Consider the following 27,927-nt stretch of genomic DNA (forward strand, 5'->3'; position numbering starts at 1 on the left):
TTAAAGCCAACCGGATATCATGCGACCAGTTACCGTGGACTTGCCACGATCACCACCGGCAGCAGCACTACTCTGACCCACTTTAATATTTGTCTTAGGTTTCTTATCATCGGGTTTCTTTTCGTCTGGTTTCTTAGCATCGGCTTTCTGGCCGTCGGGTTTCTTATCATCGGGTTTCTTGTCATCGGGCTTCTTGTCGTCTGGCTTTTTCTCATCGGGCTTTTTGGCATCAGCTGCTGGTTTATCCCCAGCACCATCGGCAGCTTTGGTGGCAGCACCTGCAGCTGCTTTGGCCGCATCACCTGGTGGTGGTTTTGCATTGGCGTCGGGTTTACCGGGTGCAGCAGGGGCGGCAGCCTTATTAGCAGCAGCTGCACCGGCTGCTGGTGGTTTTGCAGCATCCGTTTTGGCAGCTTCATCTTTTTTAGCGGCCGCTGCTGGAGGTTTGTTGGCTTCACCGGGTTTGGCCACGGCTGGTTTGGCGGCATCAGCAGCATTCGGTTTGGCAGCTGGTGCCGGACCATTGGCTGGTGGCTTAGGTGCTCCGGGTTTCGTATCTCCTGGTTTGGCGGCTGGGGCAGCTGGTTTACCATCTTCTTTGGGTTTGTTTTCTTCCTTACGGGTCTAAAAATGAAGCAAATGGAAAATTTAAATTTTGAAAAATTTAAGATTATTGGATTTTTAAAGTTTTTTTTTCGAATATCTGGAATCGAAGAGTGGATTTTTTTAAAAAGATTTTTTTCTTCCTAGAGACTATAGCATCGGATTTTGTTTTTGCATGGGTTTTTAATTATATTTTTCATCTATGGATTTTGAGTAGCTGATACTAGGGAGTTTTCTTTATTGAAGAAAAATTAATGTAGACCTCTATAGGAAACCTTTCCAGAAGTTCTTAAATGTTTTCTCTTGGCCAAGGATCAGATTAATATGTCCGCAAAAGTGGACAGATTGCTTTTTGTTATTTCCAGTATACTTTAGACACTATGAAATGTCTCAAAAGGGAGATAAGGTTATCTCTATGAAGATTCTGAGTTTTATATAATAGATTTGAGTTCCAGTGTCTCTCACCTGTACACGTTTCATTGTCTTCCTTGTATCATTACCGGCTGCGGCCGCAGCTGGTTCCGGTTCTGGTGGTGCTGTCTGTTCATCGTGTTCCATCTTCTTCTTCATGAATTTAACATAGGCAACACGTGTTGCACGTGTGACATCACCCAGTTCGGGTTTGTAGGCTAATGAGCGGGACAATAACAAAAAACAAATTAATAAAATCGAAACCCCAATACCGGATTCGAAGCTTTACATACCCAACAATTGATTTTGATTCATACGCAAGCCCTCATTGGCATCATCAATAATGCGGCGTCTCAAGCTACGCTGCGAATGGCGTTGCAATGATGAACGTTTGCTGCCAATCGGATTTGAACTCATTGTATTTTTGCGAGCAATAGCATTCCAATCTTTTTCGCTGTCAAGAGAAGAAGAAGAGAAAAACTAAACGATTAGCGGAAATTATTAACAAAAAATTAGGTGTTTCAATGTTTTTTTTTTACTTTTTGCAAACAACCAAATATGGCGCCCAATGATTTTTATTTTAAATTATATTGTTTAAGAATAATTCGACCAATAAGCGTGGATTTTTTAAAAAATATTTTCAAGGACCAATCGTCCAATTAGCGTAGATTTCCCAAATAATATTTTTCAAGGACCAACCGACCATACAATATTTTACAAGAACCAATATGATTGGATTTTTTTTAAATAATATTTTTCAAGGCCAACTGACCAATAACCTTGGATTTTTTAAATAATATTTTTCAAGGACCCAGCGACCACTAGGCGTGGGTTTTTTAAATCATATTTTTCAAGGACCAACCGACCAATAAGCGTGGATTTTTTAAAAAATATTTTAAAGGACCAATCGTCCAATTAGCGTAGATTTCCCAAATAATATTTTTCAAGGACCAACCGACCAATAAGTGTGGATTTTTTAAATAATATTTTTTAAAGGCCAATCAACTCATAAGCTTGGATTTTTTAAATAATATTTTTCAAGGACCAACGTACCACTAGGTGTGGATTTTTTTAAATAATATTTTTCAAGGACCAACCGACCAATAAGCGTAAATTTTTAAAATAATATTTTTCAAGGACCAATAAGCGTGGATTTTTTAAATAATTTTTATTTCAAGGACCATCCAACCAATGAGCCTGGATTTTTCAAATAATATTTTTTCAATAAGTGTGGATTTTGTAAATAATCAACTTTCAAGGACCAACCGACCAACATGCGTGGATTTTTTAAATAATATTTTTCAAGAACTAACCGACCAATAAGCGTGGATTTTTTAAATATATTTTCCTTCCAAAAAGGAATCTATTGTGGATTACAATTGATTCCTTTAGACCCCATATAACGATTCTTCCCAATTTCGGTATTATGTAGAGTTTGGGTAAGTTTTTCGACCAAAGTGGCTCGATTTTTGTATTTTGGATTTTTATTGGGTAGCAAGTCTTCCTACCAAAAATTATCAATATTAACATAGTGTTCGCAAACACAAGGATTTCTGAGATACGAACCAAAAAAATGGAAAAGGACAATCAAAACATTGGAATGTCGAATTTTTGTCTTTTAAAATTATGGGAGGAATATAGTCATATTATGATCATTAAAGGGGACCTAACGTTTATTGAAGGTTTTTACTTCATTATTGCAAGCAACCAAATATGGCGCCCAATCATTATACCCTACACAACTATGTTGTCAGGGTATTATAGCTTTGTGCAGCCCCAAGAGTTTCTAACGCCGCGAAATATTGGTCCTAGACCCACCTTTAAATATACCGATCGTCATATCTTGAGTAGCTGAGTCGATCTAGACATGTGTGTCCGTCCGTCCGTCTGTCCATTATAATTTGTAAACACGATACAGGCCACAGTTATGGACCCATCTTCACGAAATTTTGCATGTAGGATGGGTTCTGGCCAATGAAGACCCCGATTGTTTTTGGTAAAGATCGGTTAATATTTAGAGGATGAAATGGACCAACTACTTATGTCGGTTTTTCTGGTCGCTCCAGAGTCCGCAATTATGGTCCGAACATCGTGAAATTTTACATGGAGAAGGGGAGCGGGCCAAAAAATGAGCATGCCTTTTTTGATCAAGATCGGTCAATATTTAGCGGGTCAAATGGACCCTGACTTTTGTGTGAAAAATTACAAAATTTTTATTTTGGGGCATATATACTTGCTCCTGAAGGACATATACCTAAGAAGTTGATAGTATATCCAAAAGGAGTTGTTGACCTTCAAATTGATACCAATTATATGGCTGTATGACACTCTGATGTGGGAGTTATACGTAATTCGGTAAAGGTGACTATGTGCATAGTATTACTATTACTCCATTAGAGGACGGAAATGTCGCGCTGATCGCTTTGAAATTGTACATGAGGTTCCAGTTATGGTCAAGGACGACGCCTATAGTTTTCGGTGAAGTTGAGATTTCATTCAGGGGGTGTAATGAACCGAAAACATTAATTTTTTTCAGATTTTCTAGTCGCTCTAGAGGCAATTATTATATGCAGAACATCACATATTTTACAAGGTGAAGGGGATCTGATCAAATACTGATGACCGGTGACCAATTTTTTATTTTATGGCGTAAACATCACTTCAAGAAAAAAATTGGAAAATATGACAGGGTTAGAACGTGGAGTTGTTGATCTGTAATCGGTAAAATGTGTACAAATATCACGAAATATGGCCCAGGCTGAGAATATAGAACCACAGAAAGTTTGCTTTTCGTGATAATTGTGTAGGGTATCATATGGTCGGCCCCGTCCGACTATACTGCTCCGCTCACTGGTTTTTATTCTAAATTTCTTATCAGAATAAAATTCTATGTCGTTTCAGCCATGCCCGTCTGTATTTTCGTTCGAACGTCTGTTGAAATCACGATAGTGCTCGCAGTATTTAATATAGAGCTTTGAACATACATTGACATTACTCCTTGGGTATATGTGATATATCGGTCAACTTTTCGGATAGTCCCCTTATAACGCTTTCCCTCATTATTCGGTATTTTAGGAAGTTTGGATAAAAAGTTCAAATTCTCATTGTCAAATCTTCCTATCATCTTCCTATCAAATTCGGGAATTCGATTTTGCATATTTCGGAATTTGATTATGGGTATCATTTATAAAGCATTTTTTAAATAACTTTTCAATTCTTACCCCTTTTGTGATTTCTTTTTACCCATAGCCTTGGCCAAGGATGAGAATATATCGACACCACCCTCGGCAGCCATTTCTTCTTTAAGATTTTCAACAAAGCCAATTTGGAAATCTTTGAGAATACGTCGTTCCATTACTTTGCCCTTTTTGGTGCCAGCTGAAATCAAACAAAGGAAATTTAATTACACAAATTTTCAATAATTTTTTTCATTTAAATTAGCACAAGGCCACATGACCACTGTGTGTGTGTGTTTGTGTCTATGTGTATTTCTGCCTGTATTGGTGTGCATTTCTAAAACAAACTCACCTGCTGCTGCTGTCTTCTTCTCAATATCCGGTACATTATAGTTGTTATTCTGGAAAATCTCCAATAATTCGAAACGCAATGAACTAATGTCCTGACGCACTTCAATGATGTCATCTTCGGTAATACCGAAATCATCACGACGTCGCTGTTCGGCAGTGACATAACGTCGTATTAATAGTTTCATTACCTTTTCGTGCAGAGCCAATGCCTTTTCCATTGATTTGCGCTGTAAGAAAAAAAGAGAAGAGGGTGAGAGGTTAGAACAATTAAAAAAAAAAAAAGCTGTCATCAGACAATCATCCTGTCCACCCCAAGCATCAAAGATAAGACATCACAAATGCAAAGATTTGCATTCGCACATCATTCCCCCAGCATTTGCCAATGACGTCTATTGTCCCGTAGTGTTAGATTGTTTACCAACAGCTTCACATCGTGCTGAGTTTTTGCTTTATTACAATAAATGTCCTCAATTTATTAACGATAATCCCTTTTAAAATTATTTACAAACAATACGTTTCTGTTTAGTTCCGGAGACATAGCTATTCTGACGCCCAGTATTTCATTACGGGAGAAGCAGAACGGAAAACATTATCATTTATTTGCTGTTCGTATGAACATAACTACAATGTAAATACCTTTGTGGCAGTATTTTGTTGTGGAACTAAGCATGACCTAATGGGAGGAGAAGTGGGATATTTAGGAGAACACCCAATCTATGCTTAGTTAACAAAATCGGCATATTTAATTTTTATTTCGTTGGAACCTAACATTATTTAATAAAGTGTCCATAAAATATCAAGTGAAGATTTTAATCTATTACGAAGCGCGATCGATCATTCTCGTGCATTTTTTAGAAAGGAACTAGTTCATTTGCTCCATACAGTTCCGACTCCTAGATTATTTTACTTGCATACAGAACATTTGTTCCACAACCCAAGCTTTAAAAAGAATTACAGGCGCGACGGTCTTGCGCTCAGCTCTTCCAAATTTGAAAGACCATGTTTCGAAATGTTCTCTTCCATTTGATTTTTCCATCGAATTCGTGGTCTTCCTCTTCTGCGTGAGCCATCAGTTGGCTCGCTTTTATATACCTTTTCTCACAAAATGACCTAGCCCACGTAGTCGCTGCAGCTCGATATGTCTGACAATGCTCGTCAACGATATTCACCATCGATGCAGATCGGTCCATAGATCTTTTGGAGACGTTTTCTCTCAAACACTCCAAGAGCTGCCTCATCTGCCTGTGCAAGTACCCATGCATCAGATCCATATAACATCACGGGTAGTACCACCATTTTGTAGAATGTGATGTTGGCCCAAGGGAAGGTGGCCTTGTTTCGAAATTTCTTACTTAGACCATATCATCTATTGGCCAATACTATACTTCTCCGAATTTCAAAACTGGTGTCAGTATTTTTGTTTATGGCGGAACCATGGTATATAAAATCTTCGAATACCTCGAAACTGTAGTTCTCAATGTCCACAGTTGGTCCGAGTCTACTGGACGTCTTGCGCGTTGATACCATCAGCTTGGTTTTTTCGCCATTTACAGCCAAGCCCACTTTGGCATACTTCTTCTAAATTTGTTCAAAGGTGGCAAAGGTTAGCGCTCTCAATGTTAGACCTATTATGTCGATGTCATCGGTGCATTTCGATTGTGTACAGAATGCCATTTCTGTTCACATTTGCATCTCGTATGACCTTTTCCAGAAGGATATTAAAAAGGTTACACGAAAACTGTCACCTTTTCTGAATCCTCGTTTGGTATCGAAGGGCTAAGAAAGGTCCTTTCAAACTTTAACTGTTGACCTTGTGCCAGTTAAAGGTATATTTTATAACCGTATTAATTTTGCAGGAATGCCAAACGCAGACATGGCTTTAAATACCTCTGAGCGGATAGGGCTGTCGAATGCGGCTTTGTAGTCGATGAAAATGTAGAATGCGTCAATGTATTTTTCGTGGATCTTTTCCAGGATTTAGCGCAGTGTGAAAATCTGGTCTATATTGAATTTACCAGGTCTGAAGCCGCATTGGTATGGTCCAAAATTGTTATTGATTGGCTTCAGTCGTTCACACAGCAAGCTCGATAGAACTCTATATGCGATGGGAAGAAGACTTATTCCTCTGTAGTCTTTGTGCACGGGACACAGCATGCCGAATTGAATTAATCAGCATCTGAACACCAGTCATTGGGCATGTATTCCTCTAGCCAAATTATACTAATCAGCATCTGAACACAAGTCTTGTATAGTTCGAATGGTACCCATCGTCACCTGCTGCCGAATCCTAAAGAGTTCATTGGAATATCTTTCTTTTATCGTTCTGCTTGTTTTCGCGTTCCATAGATTAGGAGGAAAAAGCGGAACAGGTAAGGGACAACACGGTGGAATAGACCACCTCAATATAATCGTCTACGTTAATAGGCTACCCGACTTCATAATATCTGAACGCCGTACTTTACAGAAACATTCAGTAAGCTGTACATCCCCTCAGATCATTGGGTCGCTCAAATGAATTTTTGGGGTCAGGCTTGAGAGTGGATAAGAGACACGAAAACAGAAAAGCCAATAAAGGATTATGCACTTCAATGCCGGAAGAGTAAGCCGTCGAAGAATGATGATGCTTCCGAGAAGAAGTTGACGTTTCAGAAAATCGATCTTCAGGTCGAAGAAATGATGAACAAACAACGGAAAATGGTTTGCCAAGATGCAAAAGGCTACAATTCCGAGTATTCCGGCTTGGATGAAGCCAGCGATCACAGGAACAGAGCAGACAAACGAAGAAGATGTGGTCGATAAGCTGAACATGGCAATCCGTCATTTTCCTGGGATCATACGACGTCCCCATCATCCACACCCGGTTTCATAATATCGGAAAGTTTCAGAGTTTTTTTCCAATCACTGCTTCAGAGGGATGATCATCCCCTCAGATCCTCGGGTCGATGAAATGATTAACAACCAATGGAAAATGGTTTGCCGAGATGCAAACGGCGACAATTCCGTCTTAGAAGAGGTAGCCGGCGATCACAGGAGCGGAGCCGACAAACGAAGAAAGTGTGGTCGATAAGCTGAACATGGCAACCGGTCAGTTTCCTGGGATCACACGACTTCCCTATCATCAACACCCGGTTTCATAATATTGGAATACTGTTCTTTCCAAAACTATAGGAAAGCCTATCGGCAAGGTTTCAGAGGTTTTTTTTCCAATCACAGCTTCAGAGGGAATCTCATCCCCTCAGATCCTCGGGTCGATGAAATGATTAACAACCAATGGAAAATGGTTTGCCGAGATGCAAACGGCGACAATTCCGTCTTAGAAGAGGTACCCGGCGATCACAGGAGCGGAGCAGATAAACGAAGAAAGTTTGGTCGATAAGCTGAACTTGGTCACTCGTATCATCATGGCCACTTGTATCGTATCAAGGTTTCAGATGGTTTTCGAATTACTCTTGAGGGAACAGTTCATCCCCTCAGATCATCGGGTAGCTGAGAGGAATTTCCGAAAAATTTGGCTGGACGAATACGCGAAGTAAGATCAATCATACCAGCAGAGGTGGGGGTATTGGCAAATGAAGTCGACCCAAGGTATGATAGCTTTATTTTGAAGGTATGATAGCTTTATTTAAGAGGTTATTATGCGACCATAAAAAATATTGTGATCGGAACAAGTAAATTGTGGAGAAAGGTTAAGTTACTTTCGAATGACGGCTGTCAGTCTCGAGGTCGATATAAGCGTAACATATCCGAAGAGGTGTGTTTTATTTTAACCGGCAGTTTACACATCATCCTGAAAGGGTCCAAGAGGCGAATGCCATATGGGAGCCGTCGCAACCGAGGAAAGATGTTGCAGACGTCATCTAAAACGATAATTCATCCAAAGCGTTGGGACCGAGCATACTAAACATCAAATCTGATATTGCCGTTAGCCACCCATATAGGTCATGAGACCCGAAATGTAGGCAGGGTGGTCCCGATACCGAAAACTGGTAAGAACGTCAGCAGATTTGTATCCTAAAGGTCGATTTCACATCTGTCGCGAGCGGCAAACATATTTGAGGCTCTATTCCTCCTATCGACGAGAACAATTTTTCAGGACATACTAGAAGACTCACATATTACTAGAGGACTTAATCAGAACAGGAGGTGGGTTGGAACAGTATGGCAACTCTTTACCTATCGAAGGCATAGGACATAGAGAAGACCAACCTTCGACTGTGTTTTAAACGTTGGATATTTAGAAACAGAAAGTCGAAGACCAGTAAAATCGAACACAGAGTTACCCAAGGTGGAGTAATTTCTCCGGGTCAGTTTAACGTCTATGTTCTATCTAGCATTATTTATGAAATTACAACTGCACTGCCGACGACTGAGCGACAAAATATGGCGCCCAATTATTTCTGGTAACACTAAACTGCAATACTCGTTCAGTCATAACTAATGTACATAAAAATGATATAGAGATGGCGCCCAATTAATTTCGATATTCCATAACAATTTTTTTTAATATAAACATTCAATCCTCCAACTTACCATAAAACTCTTCGAACGTTTGCGTGACACCTTACCGAATGCCTTCTTCATCAGCTTGACCGATGGCATCATATTAAATGGTGGTGGCACGGTGCCACCATCTTCAAAATAACTCATCCATAGCTGGGAGCGGGCAAATTTCCATTCAACATCGGCACGTTCCGAAATAATTTGATAGGAATTGGACATCATGGCAATCAGCATGTTGAGCAAGACAATGATGTTGATTACCGAATAAGAGCCGAACATGAGTAGGGCCCAAAAGCGAGTGAAACTTTTAATGCCGGCCAAATCAAAGGATACCAAATCGACCAAACCGAAAGAGGCCCAAAACAGAGACTGCGATGTTTCAAAGAGACTGAAAACGAAAAATATATTCAGTATAAATTTTACAGTCGTAACTTCGAGAGGGATCTTACTTTGAAAAACGTCTCCATATGGTGCAGGCCTTTTCTTGATCATCAAAATCGGCCACATCTGGATGTAGATGATAACATTTATGCTGTTCTAATTCGGCATAGTACCATAGTAACTGATTGAGACCGCAACCAAAGGCGAACAGAACCAAAGTATAAATGAAGAAGAACTTGATGATATCGATAATCATACGTCCGAGAGATACTTGCAGCGGACCCAAATGTGGATTTATGGAGAATATGTGTACCAATTTCAAATAGGAAAATACCATGCCAGCGGCAAAGGCACCTTCAGACAACAGCATAGGATCGAAGGGATGCCAATGTTCTCGTGGGAAAAATGGATCTATATTCCGGTACCAAAGATCACGCTACAAAAAAAAACGTATGGGAAAATTAGGAATTTTTTAGGTTGTGGAATTTTGACATACGTACATGTACTACAATCCATGCCGTGGCCCTACAAAGAATCCACGTAACATAGAACATGTTCGATATAAAGTCCACAATATTCCAAAGATCTTGTATATACTCGAAAATACCATCAGAATATAGAGATTTCAATTCGCCAAAAATTAAACCTGCCGACAAAAGTGGATATGTTAGAAATGTTATCAAGGAGGTGGCTACCCAATACTTACTGCTAATATACATAATAATACCCAATTCAATGGGACCGGGTAGGGAGCCACGTTCATGTTTTCGCCAATCCTCCAGCATTGCCAACATCCAAGGGAATGCAATTAATTCGAACATGATTTGGACAATACGTAGAGAAGCGGCACCCAAAAGCGCTAAAATGGAATATTATTCCGATTATAAGTTTTTTTTTTCATCCCAAATATCCTCATTGCGGATACTCACTTAAGAAGACCATATACGAACAAGAGTGTGATATAAATTTGACAAATGGTTTCTTCATAAATTTACCAGCATCCGAATCGGGGGACATTAAATAATTCATACTGTTGATGGGAAACATGCAACCCAATTTGATGACTTCGGCAATTTGCTGGGATGTTTGTTTGCGACGGAAACCGGGTAGACCTTCATACCAAATGGCGGCCAACAGCTGTTGTACATTGGGATGGGCCACAAACTGAAAAAGAGGAAAAGTTACACGACTATCAATAAAAACAAATGCTTCCGCTCAGGATAAGAGAAATTCATTCTGTTCACAAAGGCTCTCTGTTTGCTGACTTCGGCGTCGATAAAAAATCGTCTTTACTCTTCCATAAACAAAAATTATTCCTTACAGTCGTTACATACAGTTTTCCAATTCTTTCGAATGCTTTTTACGAAGTCTGTAAAAGCTCTCTTCGGAGCCTTTACATACTTCCAACACCAACCAGTTAGCAAAATTAGTCATACAATGGTGCTCTATCTTTTTTACACCGCCACCATAGCAGTGAGAATAACTCCTTGAAATAATCATTTCCGATCATATAAAATAAAAAATGACACAATCTTTAAAAATAATTCCTACTCCTACCCGGTCCACGTTAAAAAAAAACCCTTCTCTTTTGAGTCGGTATTCCAAGAAAGTGGATATTCTCTTCGCAGTCTGAAAATACTCCCTTTGGAGTCCTTCAATGATGGAAGTATATCATCAAATTATCAAAGATATGTAGGTATTATTGTTATGGCGCCCAATTGTTTTTATATCCTTCATGGAGGACATGTCCATTTTTGGACGTCCCTTGTATGCATATTGATGGGGGTTTTCCAACCGAAATGATTGTAATTTGGCATCACGTATTTTTGGTAGGTATTTCCGAATATTTCATACAAATTTAATGTCTGAAGATATGATACGAATCCACCTGGAAGACTATTTCCGAAATGGGTCCATGTTCGGGTACATGAGAGTACCCCGTATTTAAGGTATTTTAACCACATTTTTTCACTAAAGTAGCCTTCGGGTTGTCGGAGTGTTAAAAACATATTTACCGACCATACTTTGACATAGTTTCCATCTCGATGTTCTGCCCAATATATATTTACGGAATATTTTCGATACAAGCCATCCCGCCACATGTTTGGTATTTTATTTTTCTCACTACAGTAGCTGTAATTTAGCATTACTGTTCCTTGGAAGATGAAGAATAAATTTCAGCAAATATTCGATATAGGTTCATATTTTCACATAGCCTCATATGAAAGTTCCGAAATTTAAGTTTAGTTGATATTATTTAACATTCCGTATTATATTTTTAAATATCCCACAAGCAGAGAGAGAGAGAGAGAGACTCCCTTCACCTCATTTAGGGAAACTATAAAAACATCCTTCAGGTCGTCTAGAGAGACGCCCTTCAGCCAGTCTAGAGAGAGAGATTATCCTCAGCTCATCGAGATAGACCCACAGCTAGTCTATAAAAACTCCCTCCATGCCGGTCGTTTAGGGCAACTACCTTCAGGTCGTCTAGCGATACTCCCTTCAGATTGTCTGAGGAGACTCCCTTCAGGTCGTTTAGAGAGACTCCCTACATGACGTCCCTAGGTACTTCCTTAAGGTCGTTTATAGGGATTCGCTTTAAATTAACTATAGAGACTGAGTCCATGTCTTCTTCAGTGACTCTATAGAGACTACATTCAGCTAGTCCATGGGGACTTCCTTCATCTCCCTTTAGTTCGTCTATAGAGACTTCCATCTATTTTTCTACAGAATCTTCCTCCAGGCCGTCTATAAAGATTACATCATGGTTGTGTTGAGGGACTCCTTTCAGCTCAGTCTATAGAGACATTCTTTAGGTCGACTTAAGAGACTTCCTTTAGGTCGACTATAGAGACTCCTTTTTGATCGCCAATGTCGGATTCCCTTAAATTTGTGTACGGAATATTCCCTGCCTGCTAGATCCTGTGTAAAAGATTCCATGCCCTATAGTCCTTGGAATCTATTGAAACTCCCTCCATATTCAACCCACATAAAACAATTTTTTTTTGCCTTGAGTCTCTAACTATCAAGAAGATTTACTGACATTCAGCTCATCTACAAAAGAATCTCCGACCTTTATCTACAAAAGAATTTCCGAATGCTCGTTTGCAAAAAAAATCCCTACCATTCAACTTGTCTATAGGGAATTCCTAACCTTTTATTCGATGACCTTTGCTCATCTACGAGGATTGCCCGTGCTTTCAGCCCATCCATAGGAGACTTCTACAGGCTCTAGTCCCCATTGTGTAGTCTCATTTAAGATTTTTCTTGACATTATTTTGTCTATGAAGGGTTCTATGCTCTTCTTCAGTCCGTCTATTAAGACTAAGTGGTTTTCAAATAGCCTAGAGAGATTGCCTGCCTTTCAGCTTATATACGAGATAGTCATTGCCCCCCAGATTATCCATAAAAGCCTATCTTGCATTCAGCTACTCTACGAAAAGTCACATCTGACCTTCAAATCGTTTATAAACAAATCACTAATCTTTATCAAGTCTTAAAAAATCTGCTGGTCCTAATCGAAGTTTCCACATCCTTCAAAAATACTCCAAAGATATTCAATGCCCTTTACGTAAACTACGAATAAATTCCCATCTTCAGCTCAAAATTCTTCGTAGCTTTGGCGGATCTATAGAGGACCCATTTAAGTGATTCTCCCTTCTCCTTCCGATATACCGTCTTACCGTTTTTTGTTTAAAACGAATGGCCAACTTTAATCTTTCCAATGTTTGCCTCTTGCCAGGAAACCAAATTTCATTCGATGGCTCATGATTGAAATTCAACATTACTTCCAGTTCCGTAGAGGTTCGTACATGATCCAGCAGTGACGTCACAAACTCTTGTACACCTTGTCGCATCTCCTGCAAGAAGAAAAAATAAAAAAAAAATAAAAATAATCAGTATCAGTGTCACTCTCATAACTGGAAGTCCTCCATAGCCATCTGAAGTCCAGAGAGTCCTTCATAGATGTCCTCTAGGCCACGGAAACTTTCATAGGCTTTCATTTCTATAGATTAAGGGGTGGAGCTGAAGCTCACAAAGGCTTTCATGGATAAGCTTAAATGAATAATCTCGTACAGACTTGCTGAGGGGCAGGGATTCTTTCTTAGATGATTTGAAATACTTCGCCTTTCTCTATAAGAGTTAAAATATTGAGAATCAGTGGACATGGAGTTTTTTACGGACGCTATGAAGGTCAGAGATAGTACTTCCTGAAGCCCTGGAATTTATTCTGAATTTATTGAGACTCCATTCAGAAGGTTAGTCTTTGAATGAGAGTTAAAATTCTATAGATAAACTGAGGCCAGGGACACTTTCGTAAACGAGCTAAAATCCAGGAAGATTCTCTTAACGATCTGAAGACTAGGTAGACTTTACAGATGATTCGAATGCCAGAACGTTTTTCATGCACTACATATTAGAAAGGTTGGAATTTTTTCCTCAAAGAGTGTAGAAAGGGCAGAATGGCCGTCATAGGCGAGCTGAAGGTAGGAAATTTTAACATAGTTGAGCCGAAGGTCAACTAGACACTGTAGCTGAAGACTTCTACAGAAGAACTGAGGGCAGAAATGCCTCAGTACTCGAGTTGATATTCAGGGAGTCTACTTCTCAAGACTGTGTGGCCTTTATAGATGACCCGAATGTCAGGAATTGTTTCTTATACAAATTCAAAGGTAAGATTTTTTTCTTTGAAAGGCTGAAGGACAGCATGGTCGTCATAGGTAAGCTGAACGCAGAAATTCTTAAATTGTTGAGCCGTAGACCAGAAATAACTTTAGCTGATGAGTTACCTACTCGTTTTATAGACAAACTGAAGAACAGGCAAGCTGAAACTTGAATCTTTAAATTTTGGGTGAGGGTAACTTTTAGCCTGAAGGAGTCAGATAAGTTTTAGCCTGAAGGAGTCAGTGTTTACTCATGTTTACGAAAAGTACTAAACAGTACTAAATTTGTTACAATTTGAATTTAGACGAACGAATGGAGCAGGAATCCTTAAATTTGTGTAGGATTGGGATTTGTAGGTTGTTTTGGAAAGTTTTACTTTTGTGTACGAAAAGTACTATATGGTATTCTATGGTACACTGAAAACATGCACTGCATTGTAGAATTGAGGTATGTAGGTAGTTTTGGAAATTCGTACATATGTGTACTAAATGTTACTAAATAGGTTCGATATAAGGAGGTGGTTTCGGAAGTGTGTAGTCATGTGTAAGAAAAGTACTAAATGTGGTACAATTTGAATCTAGAGGAACGGATGGAGCTGGAATCTCGAAATTTGAAATTAACATTACCATAAGAGTGTAGGATTGGGATATGTAGGTAGTTTTAGAAAGTTTTACTTATGTGTACAAAAGGTACTATATGGTACTATATTTGGTACAATTTGTTTGAGTGAACCGATAGAGCTGGAACACAGAAAACTTGCACTGTATTGTAGAGTTGAGGTGTGTAGGTAGTTTTGGAAATTCGTACATATGTGTACTAAATAGTACTAAATTTGGTACAATTTTTTTTGTATGAAGCTTTTGAGCTGGAATTCTGCAATTTTAAGTTAGGATTACTGTTGGCATTTTGGATTGGGCTATGGATGTAGGTTTGGAAAATTGTACCAAATTTGATAAAATTTGGATTTAAAGTGAACAGATAGGGCTGAAATTGGGAAATAATATTTCTATTGGATTGAATGATGTTGGTAATAATGAAAATTTGTACTACATAGGTGAACTAAATGGTACTGAATTTGATATAATATTGATTTAGGTGATCTTATAGCTGAAATCCTGAAATTAAGACTACTGTCAGAGTATGGGATTGGGGTATGGATGTAGTTTAGGAAATTTGTACTTATTGGCACTAAATGGTACTAAATTTTATACAATTTAGATGAATTTTATACAATTTAGATGGAATCCTAATATTTGAAACTAGCATATGCCCGCAATTTCTTTAGCGAATGTACTAAATGGTACTAAATTTTATACAATTTAGATGAACCGACAAAGTTGGAATCCTAATATTTGAAACTAGCATATGCCCGCAATTTCTTTAGCGAATGTAGGAAATATTTAAACGTGTATTAACATCGGCCATAAATTAAATTTATTACCAAATTTCATGATTCGGGCTCTAAAGGTTCACCCAAATCCAAATTTTCCATTTATCACACATTATTTCCATAAGTACCCTGTTCAACCATCCAACAAAAATGCATGCATACAATGATTCCAGATTCAAATTTCCGGATTCCAACTCTATTGGTTCACCAACAATTTGAATTGTACCAAATTTAGTACACAGTAGTATGTATTTCCAAAACTTCCTAAATACCCCAATCCTACACCCCGACAGTGATTCTAAACCCAAGTTTCATGATTTCAACTCCATAGGTTCATCCACAATTCAAATTGTACCAAATTTTGTACACAGTGGTACCAATTCCAAAACTTCCTATATACCCACAGTGATCCTACATCCAAGTTTCAGGATTCTAACTCTATCCGTTGTACCAAATTTAGTACACATTAGTACAAATTTCTAAAACTTCCTACATATTTCAATCTTACACTTTAACAGTGATCCTAACTCCAAATTTCATGATTCTAGCTCTATTGGTTCACATAAAATAAAAATGTACCAAATTTAGTACCATTTAGTACCAATAAGTATTAATATGTTAAACTGAATTCTGACCCTAATCCTACATCCCTACAATGATCCTAACTCCAAACATCATTGTTCCAGCTCTATCGGTTCAACCAAATCCAAATCGTACCAATTATAGTACGATTTAGTACTTTTCGTACACATAAATAAAAATTTCCAAAACTGCGTACATATACCAATCCTATACTCCGACGGTAATGTTACTTTCAATTTTCAGGATTCCAGCTTGTTTTGTACCTCCAAATCAAATTTGTACCAAATATAGTACCATATAGTACTTTTCGTACACATGAGTACACGCTTTCCAAACTCTCCTCATATCGACCCTAATGCTCAACCTTAATTTGCACTCCAAATTTCAAGTTTTTAGCTCAATTCATTCACATGCTACGAAATTGTACCAAATTTAGTACATTTCAGTACTTTTCGGATAGTTATAGTTCGAATTTATAAAAACCCTTTGCTACACCTATCCTACACTCCATCAGCGACCACCAATCCAAATTTCAGAGTTCTAGCTTTACCGGTTCGCTATATACAAATGGTATCACATTTAGTACTTTTTAGTACTTTTCGTACCGTTCTAGTACGAATTTCCAAAAACCCAGCCTTATCTGCCACCTTTGGACCATGAGTGACACTCATCTAAAATTTCAAGATTCTAGCTTCAGCCATTTCGTCTGGGCGTTTATGAATCGTTAAATCAGTCAGTCAGTTAATCACTTTACTCTTTTATCAGTACAGATTAAATTTGTACCAAATATAGTAACATATAGTACTTTTCATACACATGAGTACACGCTTTCAAAACCATCTCCTTAAATAGACTCTACATCTCAACCCTAATTCGCATTCCACATTTCAAGTTTTTAGCTCTATCCATTCACATGCTACGAATTTGTACCAAATTAAGTACATTTTAGTACTTTTCGGATAGTTATAGTTCGAATTTCTAAAAACCCTTTGCTACACCTATCCTACACTCCATCAGCGACCACCAATCCAAATTTCAGAGTTCTAACTTCACCGGTTCGCCAAATACAAATGGTATCACATTTAGTACTTTTTAGTACTTTTCGTACCGTTCTAGTACGAATTTCCAAAAACCCAGCCTTATCTGTCACATTTGGACCAAAAGTGACACTCACCTAAAATTTCAAGATTCTAGCTTCAGCGGTTTCGTCTGGGCGTTTGATGAATCGTTAAATCAGTCAGTCAGTCAATCACTTTACTCTTTTATTAGTATAGATTAATATAGATTAAATTTGTACCAAATATAGTACCATATAGTACTTTTCATACACATGAGTACACGCTTTCAAAACCATCTTCTTAAATAGACTCTACATCTCAACCCTAATTCGCATTCCACATTTCAAGTTTTTAGCTCTATCCATTCACATGCTACGAATTTGTACCAAATTAAGTACATTTTAGTACTTTTCGGATAGTTATAGTTCGAATTTCTAAAAACCCTTTGCAACACCTATCCTATACTCCATCAGCGACCACCAATCCAAATTTCAGAGTTCTAGCTTTACCGGTTCGCCAAATACAAATGGTATCACATTTAGTACTTTTTAGTACTTTTCGTACCGTTCTAGTACGAATTTCCAAAAACCCAGCCTTATCTGTCACATTTGGACCAAAAGTGACCCTCACCCTCTCTGTTGGAGTGCAGGATTGGAAATTCGTACTTATGTGTACTAAATGGTACCAAAATTGGTACAATTTGGTTGGGGAACAGATTCCAGGACAACTGGCTATAGAAGTGGATTTTTATACCCTTCACCACACTGTGGTACAGGGTATTATTGTGCATATGTTTGTAACAGGCAAAAATAATCGATATAGACCCATGGTTCCTTTTGAGAATATGCATAGAATCACTTTCTGAGTCGATTTACGCATGTCCGTCCGTCCGTCTGTCCATGTTAAATTGTAAACAAAGTACAGGTCGCATTTATGAACCGAATTGGATGAAATTTGGCACAGCTCATTTGTTTGGCCCAAGCACGAACCCTATTGAAATTGGGAAAAATCGGTCCAGATTTAGATATAGCTCCCATATATATTTTCGTCCGATTTAAGGTAAATTAGGTACCAAAGTCCCTAAATATCTTTCGATTGGCACGAAATTTGGTACAGCCTACTGAATTAGGTCTAGAATGATGTGTGCCAAGTTTCGTGAAAATCGGTTCATATTTAGATATAGCTCCCATATATAGTTTCGCCCGATTTTAGGTAAATGGTGCACCAAAGTCCCTGAAAATCATTTGATTTACACGAATTTTGGCACAGCGTATTGAATTAGGTCTAGAATGACGTGTGCTAAGTTTCGTGAAAACCGGTTCAGATTTAGATATAGCTCCCATATATAGTTTCGACCGATTTAAGGTAAATGGTGTACCAAAGTCCCTATATATATTTCGATTTGCACGAAAATTGGCATTGCATACTGTATTAAGGATATAATGATGTGTGCTAAGTTTCATGTAAATCGGTTAAGATTTAGATATAGCTCCAATATATATTTTCGTCTGATTTAATGCAAATGGTGTACCAAAGTCCCTATATATCCATCGATTTGCACGAAATTTGGCATAGCGTACTTAACTAAGTCTAGAACGATGTGTGGTAAATTTCGTGAAAATCGGTCCGGATTTAGATATAGCTCCCATATATAGTTTCGTCCGATTTAAGGCAAATGGTATACCAAAGTCCCTATATATCGTTCAATTTGCATGAATTTTGGTATAGCCTATTGAATTAGGTCTAGAATGATGTGTGCTAAGATTCGTGAAAATCGGTACAGATTTAGATATAGCTCCCATATATAGTTTCGTCCGATTTTAGGTAAATGGTGCACCAAAGTCTCTGAAAATTATTTGATTTGCACGAATTTTGGCATAGCGTATTGAATTACGTCTAGAATGATGTGTACACCTCCTATATATATTTTCGTCCGATTTTAAGTAAATTGTGCCCTAAAGATCCACAGCTAGGCCGATTGACACAACGTAGGTTCCAGAAAGATATAAAAATCACATATATAAGTTCGTTCAATTTCATGTCAAAATTCCTTCAAAAAGGCGACGTCTTTTCGGATACATATGTACCCAAAGTGGTGAAGGGTATCATATAGTCGGCCCAGTCCGACTTTACTACTTTCCTTACAGGTTAACTTTGCTTCAATCTCGCTTTGTAATCTCTTTATTTGTTTGTTGTTGTTTCTCTCTCCCTCTCTTCCTTACCCCATATTCAGAACGAAATTCCGATTCCATAGTTTGTAGACGTTTCAATTCCCAAGCCAATTCGAATGCTGTCAGGACTGGATCACGTGAACTCAGAGCAATTAAAGAGCTAGCCGATAGGGCACGATAGGCATTAATACGTGACTGAGAATGGCGCAACGAGTCGGTTTCCTGTGAAGTGACACACTCATCACAACCGCATCTGTAACGAGAAAACAAAAACATTTTTATTTTTTTTGATTTAAGATACCACGAAATATTTTTAAGATAATAAAATATGCATCAACTTCAACAAATATAAAAACATGAAAAAATAATCTCTAGTTATTCTTGGTCTAAAAAAAAATTAATCCAATTTATATTCATCCATAAGGCCATTACACTTTCTTAACAACAACCAAGGATAAAATTAGCTTTTTATGGATTTTTTTTTTGCTGTTGTTTTTTTCACTTAGCCTAATAGCCATTAGGTGGTTTCATTTTAACCTCCCCCACAAACATTTGTTGGAAGGTCTTTTGTGTTTTTTTAAGCCTGAAGTTCCATATCTCACCCTATATCTAAATGGCGGCAATTTGATGTTGGTGTCGAAAATGACAATATATGTATGTATGTTGATAGCATTGAACCGCAACAGATAATCCAATTTTAACAAAATATTATCAGAAATGCAAACCAGAGAACTGACCTACAATGTTTTTTTTCTTTTGATGAAGTAATGGATGTTGTAATTCGTTTCGTTTCACTTTTTTGTTGTTAGGAAATAAATCTGGTACTAATGCTGGTGTATGTATTTCCTACCAAATATGTGAAAATATTCCATATGGAGAACTGGAGGATAAAAAAATCTATATTAATGACGACAAAAAAATTAAGAAAAAAAAAAATTATAAAATTATTTATTAGAGGCGTGGATTTCCATTAAACAATTTGTTCAAGGCTTGACTTTTTGAAGAAATATGTTTTTTTGTCTAGATTTAGCGAGTTAACTTGCGGCAATCCTTATCGTTCTCTTTTGAACTTGCTTCATGCGTCTATACAAGACAATTCGGTTGCAAACATATATTTTCTGAATTGAATTATTTCTTCTGAAATTACACTACAAATAAAATACACAAGACGAATTGCGAGAAAATTGTCGGTACGAGCAATTTTTTGCATTTCTATTCCACTTGCCCTTTCTCTAGCAAATAAAAACTTGCGGCAAGTAAACTCGCCTAATCTAAATTGGGACTATTTTCAAAAAGAAAAAAAATGTTCCTTTTTTATACCCTTCGCCATAGTATGGAGGGTATACAGGGTTGCCCATATTCGGCGGACCCATCTGGCAACGCCATAACTTTTGACAGAGATGTCACATCGCTTAATGACATACCGCGTTTGAAGCGTCAGTCCAAGATTTTTACAACGAACAAATACACGCCACGCGAGCGCTCTGAAATAGTTGAAATTTACATTTAACAGAAGAGGTCAATTGTGAAAACTCAATGTGCTTTTAAAACATTAAAAAATATGAGAAGTGCGCCTTCTAAGGCTGCCGTACGAGCCAGTGTTGAGAGGTTCCCAAGAACATCCCAAAAACGACGTTCTCAGAAGTTGGGCATGGCTCGGTCCACTTTACAAGGGATTATTCGCATTGATTTACATTTGTTCCCGTACAAAATTCATTTGACGCAGAGAATGTTGCCTGCGGACAAGCCGATTGAAATGGTCCCAAAGAGTCATCGAAATGGTCGAAGATGACGAGCAATTTTGGAACAAAATTATCATGTCCGATGAAGCCCATTTCACATTGAATGGGACCGTAAATAAGTAAAATTGCCGTTTTTACACCACTGAAAATCCTCAGGAGATTCAAGAAGTGCCTTTTCATGACGAAAAAGTCACAGTTTGGTGCGGCGTTAGTGCGAAAACGGTCATTGGGCCGTTTTTCTTCCAAAATGAAAATGGCCATGCTGTTACCATCAATCAGGAGCGTTATCGCGACATGATGACCAATTTTGTGAAGCCAATTATTCGTCGAAAGCGTATGAGGCAGTTCTGGTTTCAACAAGACGGCGCTCCACCGCACACAATTCGCATAACAATCGATTTTCTGAAGAATTTGTTTCCGGGCCGTTTGATGTCGAAAAGCGGTGATTTGGACAGGCCACCGCGTTCGCCCGATTTGACGCCGCCTGACTTCTTCTTGTGGAGATATTTGAAGTCAAAGGTTTACGTTAACAAGCCAAGGACCGTAGAAGAGCTCAAGGACAACATTCGTGAAGAAATAGCCGCTATTCCGGCAGAAAAGTTGGTTGCCAACCGCCAAATTTTTATTTTTTTCTTTGATTAAAAAAAAAACATGGGTCCGTCGAATATGGGCAACCCTGTATATATTCTTGATCAGGGTAAAATTCTAAGACGATCTAGCCACCCAATTTTGGGTATTTTAGGGTTCTTGAGCACGTTTTCAGCCGAATTCGCCGAAATTTGGTACATTGGTTTCTTATTGGGTACCAAAATTTCTCTACTAAAATTATAAATATAGGTCCACTTTTTCTGCTAGCCCCAATACAAAGGCACCCCAAATTTTCAGTATTATCGTGGTTTTGATCGTATTTTCCCCGAATTGTCTAAAATTTATTACTTTGAGTTCTTATTGAGTACAAAAATATTGTCCCATTTTTTGGATAGCCCCCCCATATAAGAGTAGCTCCAATTTTCGGCATTTTGGGGTTCTTGAGCGCGTTTTTCAACCGAATTTGGTACTTTGAGTGCTTATTACGTGGCAAATCTCTCCGTTTGTAACTCATTGAAATATTCATTTCCGACCCTATAAAGTATATATATTCTTTATCAGGGTAAAATTCTAAGACGATCTAGCCATGTCCGTCCGTCCGTCTGTTGTAATCACGCTATCTTCTGAAGGAATTGAGATAGGGTGCTGAAATTTTGCATAGGGTTGTCTTTTGTCTGCAGGCAGGTCAAGTTCGAAGATGGGATATATCGGTCCACGTTTAGGCATAGCTCCCATATAAGGGTACCCGCCAAATTTCGGTATTTTGGGGTTCTTGAGCGCGTTTTTCAGCCGAATTCGCTGAAATTTGGTACATAGGATTGTTATTGGGTACTAAATGTCTTCATAAAAAATTATAAGTATAGATCCACTTTTTTTGGTAGCCCCCATATAAGGGTACCCCCCAATTTTCGGTATTTTGGGGTTCTTGAGCGCGTTTATCAGCCGAATTCGCAGAAATTTGGTAGATTGGGTTCTTATTAGGTAATAAATGTCTCCACAAAAAATTATAAGTAAAGGCCCACTTTTTCTGGTAACCCCCATATAACGGTCCGTTTATACAATTTTTCTATCTGTTGTAATTAATCTTCCTTTGAAGGATATCGAGATAAAAAACTAGAATGTCAGGTTCTAGAATGACTATATCGGCCTAGCCCCTATATAAAAGCACCTACCGATTTAATATTTAGCGTTAAGGAAGGTATTTAGATACAAAACTTTCCACACTGATTTAGGAAATTAGTAAAATCGGACGGGGTCGACTTTATAATACCCTTCACCACTATGGGTATATTAAACAGATGCATCCCAACAGACATAGCATTTTTGAAGAACCATTAACATCAAATTGTATGAACCAAAATATACTATCTTTATCAAAATATGAACTGACTTAGATCAATCCATTTCAAGCAAAAATCAATCGGACATCCGTTGAGCTATGTGTGTACTTCTACAAAATGCAACTACGTCATTCTATGCTCAATTTTGTACGTTGTGCAAAATTGCATGTCAATCTGACAAACATGAGGAGTTTGGTGCACCATTTGCTTAGAATATATGCAAGCTATATCCAAATATGAATCGATTTCAAAGAAACTTGTCACAGGATAGGTTATACTAATTTCATTTTATTGTGTTGCTATCGGTCATATTTTGGGTCCTTGGGAGCTATATCCAAATCTGAAAAGATTTCAAGAAAACTTTACACACGTTATGTTATAGTAACTTTAGTACGTTGTGCAAAATTTTGTCCCAATCGGCTTAACTTTGAGTCTTTGGTGGACTATATATGTTTAATATTTTTTTCAAGTCTTGGATTTCTTCCAATACTTTTAAATGCATTATAGTATTTGAGGAATACTTAATTAAAATATAAATTTTGAATAGTGCTAGTGGGTTGTTTGGGGTACCAATGTCATATTAATTTGTTTTATGTTATCAGATATAGAGGTCGTATGAGATACATTTTAAGAACTATACGCCCCATAGTACCTAAATTAAATGCAATTCATTGACAACGCAATAACATTTGATTACTTATTTGACCTTTTTAATAGTTAACATTTTAGCGATACATATCGTGACCCCATTAGCAGATACACAGATTATTCAAATATTTCACCTGGCATTTTGTCACAAAACAAATGACACCATCTTTACAGAAGAATTTTCAGTTTTATGTCCAAACTATGTATACATGAAAATTTGCCCTGCGTACACATGGACCCATTCACATATTCTACTTTGACTATGACTATCACGTTTCTCTACTAGTTTCATTCGATACATATCATCACATGGACGTGTCATTTCTTTAGTGGACCAGCTAAATTACTAGGTCGCATCTAAATTCCGAGAACTCACACACACACACACACACAAAAAACTTACTTGACATCATGAGGCATTGGTAAGGTGGCACCACGATCCAATAGAATTTTTAGAATTTCATAGTTATTACGATGTGCAGCCAATATGAGGGGTGTAATGTCCGGTGTAAATGTTGATTTGGCACGATCCACAGCCTCCCAACTCTGTTTGACAAAAAAAAAAATAGAAAATGTGCAAAATAAATAAACTTGCCACATATTTTTGTAGTTGCATAGATGACTGACTGCATTACTACTTACATAGGGTGTTCCCTCCTTGTGATTTTGTTCCTCCCATTGCAGTAGTTCTTCAACAGCTTCAACATACTCTTCCGAAATGGCATGCAGCAAAGCATCCCCCACTTCTATGCCCTCTTCAAGCAACAAAATAATTAAATCATAATTTTCATTTTCAATGGCCGAAATCAAAGCCGAACGATTCATCGGATCCTTGCAATTGATGTTGAATTCTTTGGCATTGTTTTTGTTATCGTGAATGATTCTGGAAAGCATTAAAAATATAAATGTAATAAATAGAACAAGAAATGGTGACAACAATTAAAAAGTGTTGCCTACTTTTAGGCATAACTACCATTTGAGGCGTTGAGTTTACAAAAAAAAAAAAAAAATCCAAGGGCCATCCTAAGGCGTGAATTTTCTAAAGAATATTTTTTCAATAATCAAATAAGGCGTGGATTTTTTAAAGAATATTTTTTTCAATATTCAAATAAGGCGTGGATTTTTTAAAGAATATTTTTTCAATAGTCAAATAAGGCGTGGATTTTTTAAAGAATATTTTTTCAATAGTCAAATAAGGCGTGGATTTTTTAAAGAATATTTTTTTCAATATTCAAATAAGGCGTGGATTTTTTAAAGAATATTTTTTCAATAGTCAAATAAGGCGTGGATTTTTTAAAGAATATTTTTTCAATAGTCAAATAAGGCGTGGATTTTTTAAAGAATATTTTTTTCAATATTCAAATAAGGCGTGGATTTTTTAAAGAATATTTTTTTCAATATTCAAATAAGGCGTGGATTTTTTAAAGAATATTTTTTCAATAGTCAAATAAGGCGTGGATTTTTTAAAGAATATTTTTTCAATAGTCAAATAAGGCGTGGATTTTTTAAAGAATATTTTTTTCAATATTCAAATAAGGCGTGGATTTTTTAAAGAATATTTTTTCAATAGTCAAATAAGGCGTGGATTTTTTAAAGAATATTTTTTCAATAGTCAAATAAGGCGTGGATTTTTTAAAGAATATTTTTTCAATAGTCAAATAAGGCGTGGATTTTTTAAAGAATATTTTTTCAATAGTCAAATAAGGCGTGGATTTTTTAAAGAATATTTTTTCAATAGTCAAATAAGGCGTGGATTTTTTAAAGAATATTTTTTCAATAGTCAAATAAGGCGTGGATTTTTTAAAGAATATTTTTTCAATAGTCAAATAAGGCGTGGATTTTTTAAAGAATATTTTTTCAATAGTCAAATAAGGCGTGGATTTTTTAAAGAATATTTTTTCAATAGTCAAATAAGGCGTGGATTTTTTAAAGAATATTTTTTCAATAGTCAAATAAGGCGTGGATTTTTTAAAGAATATTTTTTCAATAGTCAAATAAGGCGTGGATTTTTTAAAGAATATTTTTTCAATAGTCAAATAAGGCGTGGATTTTTTAAAGAATATTTTTTCAATAGTCAAATAAGGCGTGGATTTTTTAAAGAATATTTTTTCAATAGTCAAATAAGGCGTGGATTTTTTAAAGAATATTTTTTCAATAGTCAAATAAGGCGTGGATTTTTTAAAGAATATTTTTTCAATAGTCAAATAAGGCGTGGATTTTTTAAAGAATATTTTTTCAATAGTCAAATAAGGCGTGGATTTTTTAAAGAATATTTTTTCAATAGTCAAATAAGGCGTGGATTTTTTAAAGAATATTTTTTCAATAGTCAAATAAGGCGTGGATTTTTTAAAGAATATTTTTTTCAATAGTCAAATAAGGCGTGGATTTTTTAAAGAATATTTTTTCAATAGTCAAATAAGGCGTGGATTTTTTAAAGAATATTTTTTTCAATATTCAAATAAGGCGTGGATTTTTTAAATAATATTTTTTCAATAGTCAAATAAGGCGTGGATTTTTTAAAGAATATTTTTTCAATAGTCAAATAAGGCGTGGATTTTTTAAAGAATATTTTTTCAATAGTCAAATAAGGCGTGGATTTTTTAAAGAATATTTTTTCAATAGTCAAATAAGGCGTGGATTTTTTAAAGAATATTTTTTCAATAGTCAAATAAGGCGTGGATTTTTTAAAGAATATTTTTTCAATAGTCAAATAAGGCGTGGATTTTTTAAAGAATATTTTTTCAATAGTCAAATAAGGCGTGGAGTTTTTAAAGAATATTTTTTCAATAGTCAAATAAGGCGTGGATTTTTTAAAGAATATTTTTTCAATAGTCAAATAAGGCGTGGATTTTTTAAAGAATATTTTTTCAATAGTCAAATAAGGCGTGGATTTTTTAAAGAATATTTTTTCAATAGTCAAATAAGGCGTGGATTTTTTAAAGAATATTTTTTCAATAGTCAAATAAGGCGTGGATTTTTTAAAGAATATTTTTTCAATAGTCAAATAAGGCGTGGATTTTTTAAAGAATATTTTTTCAATAGTCAAATAAGGCGTGGAGTTTTTAAAGAATATTTTTTCAATAGTCAAATAAGGCGTGGATTTTTTAAAGAATATTTTTTCAATAGTCAAATAAGGCGTGGATTTTTTAAAGAATATTTTTTCAATAGTCAAATAAGGCGTGGATTTTTTAAAGAATATTTTTTTCAATAGTCAAATAAGGCGTGGATTTTTTAAAGAATATTTTTTCAATAGTCAAATAAGGCGTGGATTTTTTAAAGAATATTTTTTCAATAGTCAAATAAGGCGTGGATTTTTTAAAGAATATTTTTTCAATAGTCAAATAAGGCGTGGATTTTTTAAAGAATATTTTTTTCAATATTCAAATAAGGCGTGGATTTTTTAAAGAATATTTTTTCAATAGTCAAATAAGGCGTGGATTTTTTAAAGAATATTTTTCAATAGTCAAATAAGGCGTGGATTTTTTAAAGAATATTTTTTTCAATATTCAAATAAGGCGTGGATTTTTTAAAGAATATTTTTTCAATAGTCAAATAAGGCGTGGATTTTTTAAAGAATATTTTTTTCAATATTCAAATAAGGCGTGGATTTTTTAAAGAATATTTTTTCAATAGTCAAATAAGGCGTGAATTTTCTAAAGAATATTTTTTCAATAATCAAATAAGGCGTGGATTTTTTAAAGAATATTTTTTTCAATATTCAAATAAGGCGTGGATTTTTTAAAGAATATTTTTTCAATAGTCAAATAAGGCGTGGATTTTTTAAAGAATATTTTTTCAATAGTCAAATAAGGCGTGGATTTTTTAAAGAATATTTTTTTCAATATTCAAATAAGGCGTGGATTTTTTAAAGAATATTTTTTCAATAGTCAAATAAGGCGTGGATTTTTTAAAGAATATTTTTTCAATAGTCAAATAAGGCGTGGATTTTTTAAAGAATATTTTTTTCAATATTCAAATAAGGCGTGGATTTTTTAAAGAATATTTTTTCAATAGTCAAATAAGGCGTGGATTTTTTAAAGAATATTTTTTCAATAGTCAAATAAGGCGTGGATTTTTTAAAGAATATTTTTTCAATAGTCAAATAAGGCGTGGATTTTCTAAAGAATATTTTTTCAATAGTCAAATAAGGCGTGGATTTTTTAAAGAATGTTACACAAATTACTTACGTTCTAACACCAGCAAGATCACCACGCTCCGCTGCCAATATAAATGATTTTTCGATATCCGTTAGAATATACTCCTCGGCGTATTGGATATCGTATTGCTCCTCCTTTTCACCTTTTTCAGCGTCGGTTGCCAT

General features: G+C 36.2%; 1 protein-coding gene across 1 annotated transcript; it reads right to left on the reverse strand.

The window, feature by feature from the left end:
* On the reverse strand, positions 1–27,927 carry LOC133323991 (transient receptor potential protein-like). Its single transcript, XM_061532890.1, has 15 exons — positions 27,794–27,927; positions 24,249–24,489; positions 24,010–24,152; positions 19,340–19,541; positions 13,106–13,282; positions 10,352–10,586; positions 10,129–10,281; positions 9,923–10,068; positions 9,491–9,858; positions 9,072–9,429; positions 4,543–4,768; positions 4,236–4,392; positions 1,308–1,468; positions 1,069–1,232; positions 1–624 (listed from the first exon to the last, which is right to left on the reverse strand). The coding sequence occupies exons 1-15, from the start codon at positions 27,925–27,927 to the stop codon at positions 1–3; spliced, it is 3,489 nt and encodes a 1,162-aa protein (XP_061388874.1).

Source organism: Musca vetustissima, unplaced genomic scaffold, assembly GCF_032173495.1.
Source record: "Musca vetustissima isolate MV318-11 ecotype Yass unplaced genomic scaffold, APGP_CSIRO_Mvet_v1 utg12113, whole genome shotgun sequence".
NCBI classification, from domain to species: Eukaryota; Metazoa; Arthropoda; class Insecta; order Diptera; family Muscidae; genus Musca; species Musca vetustissima.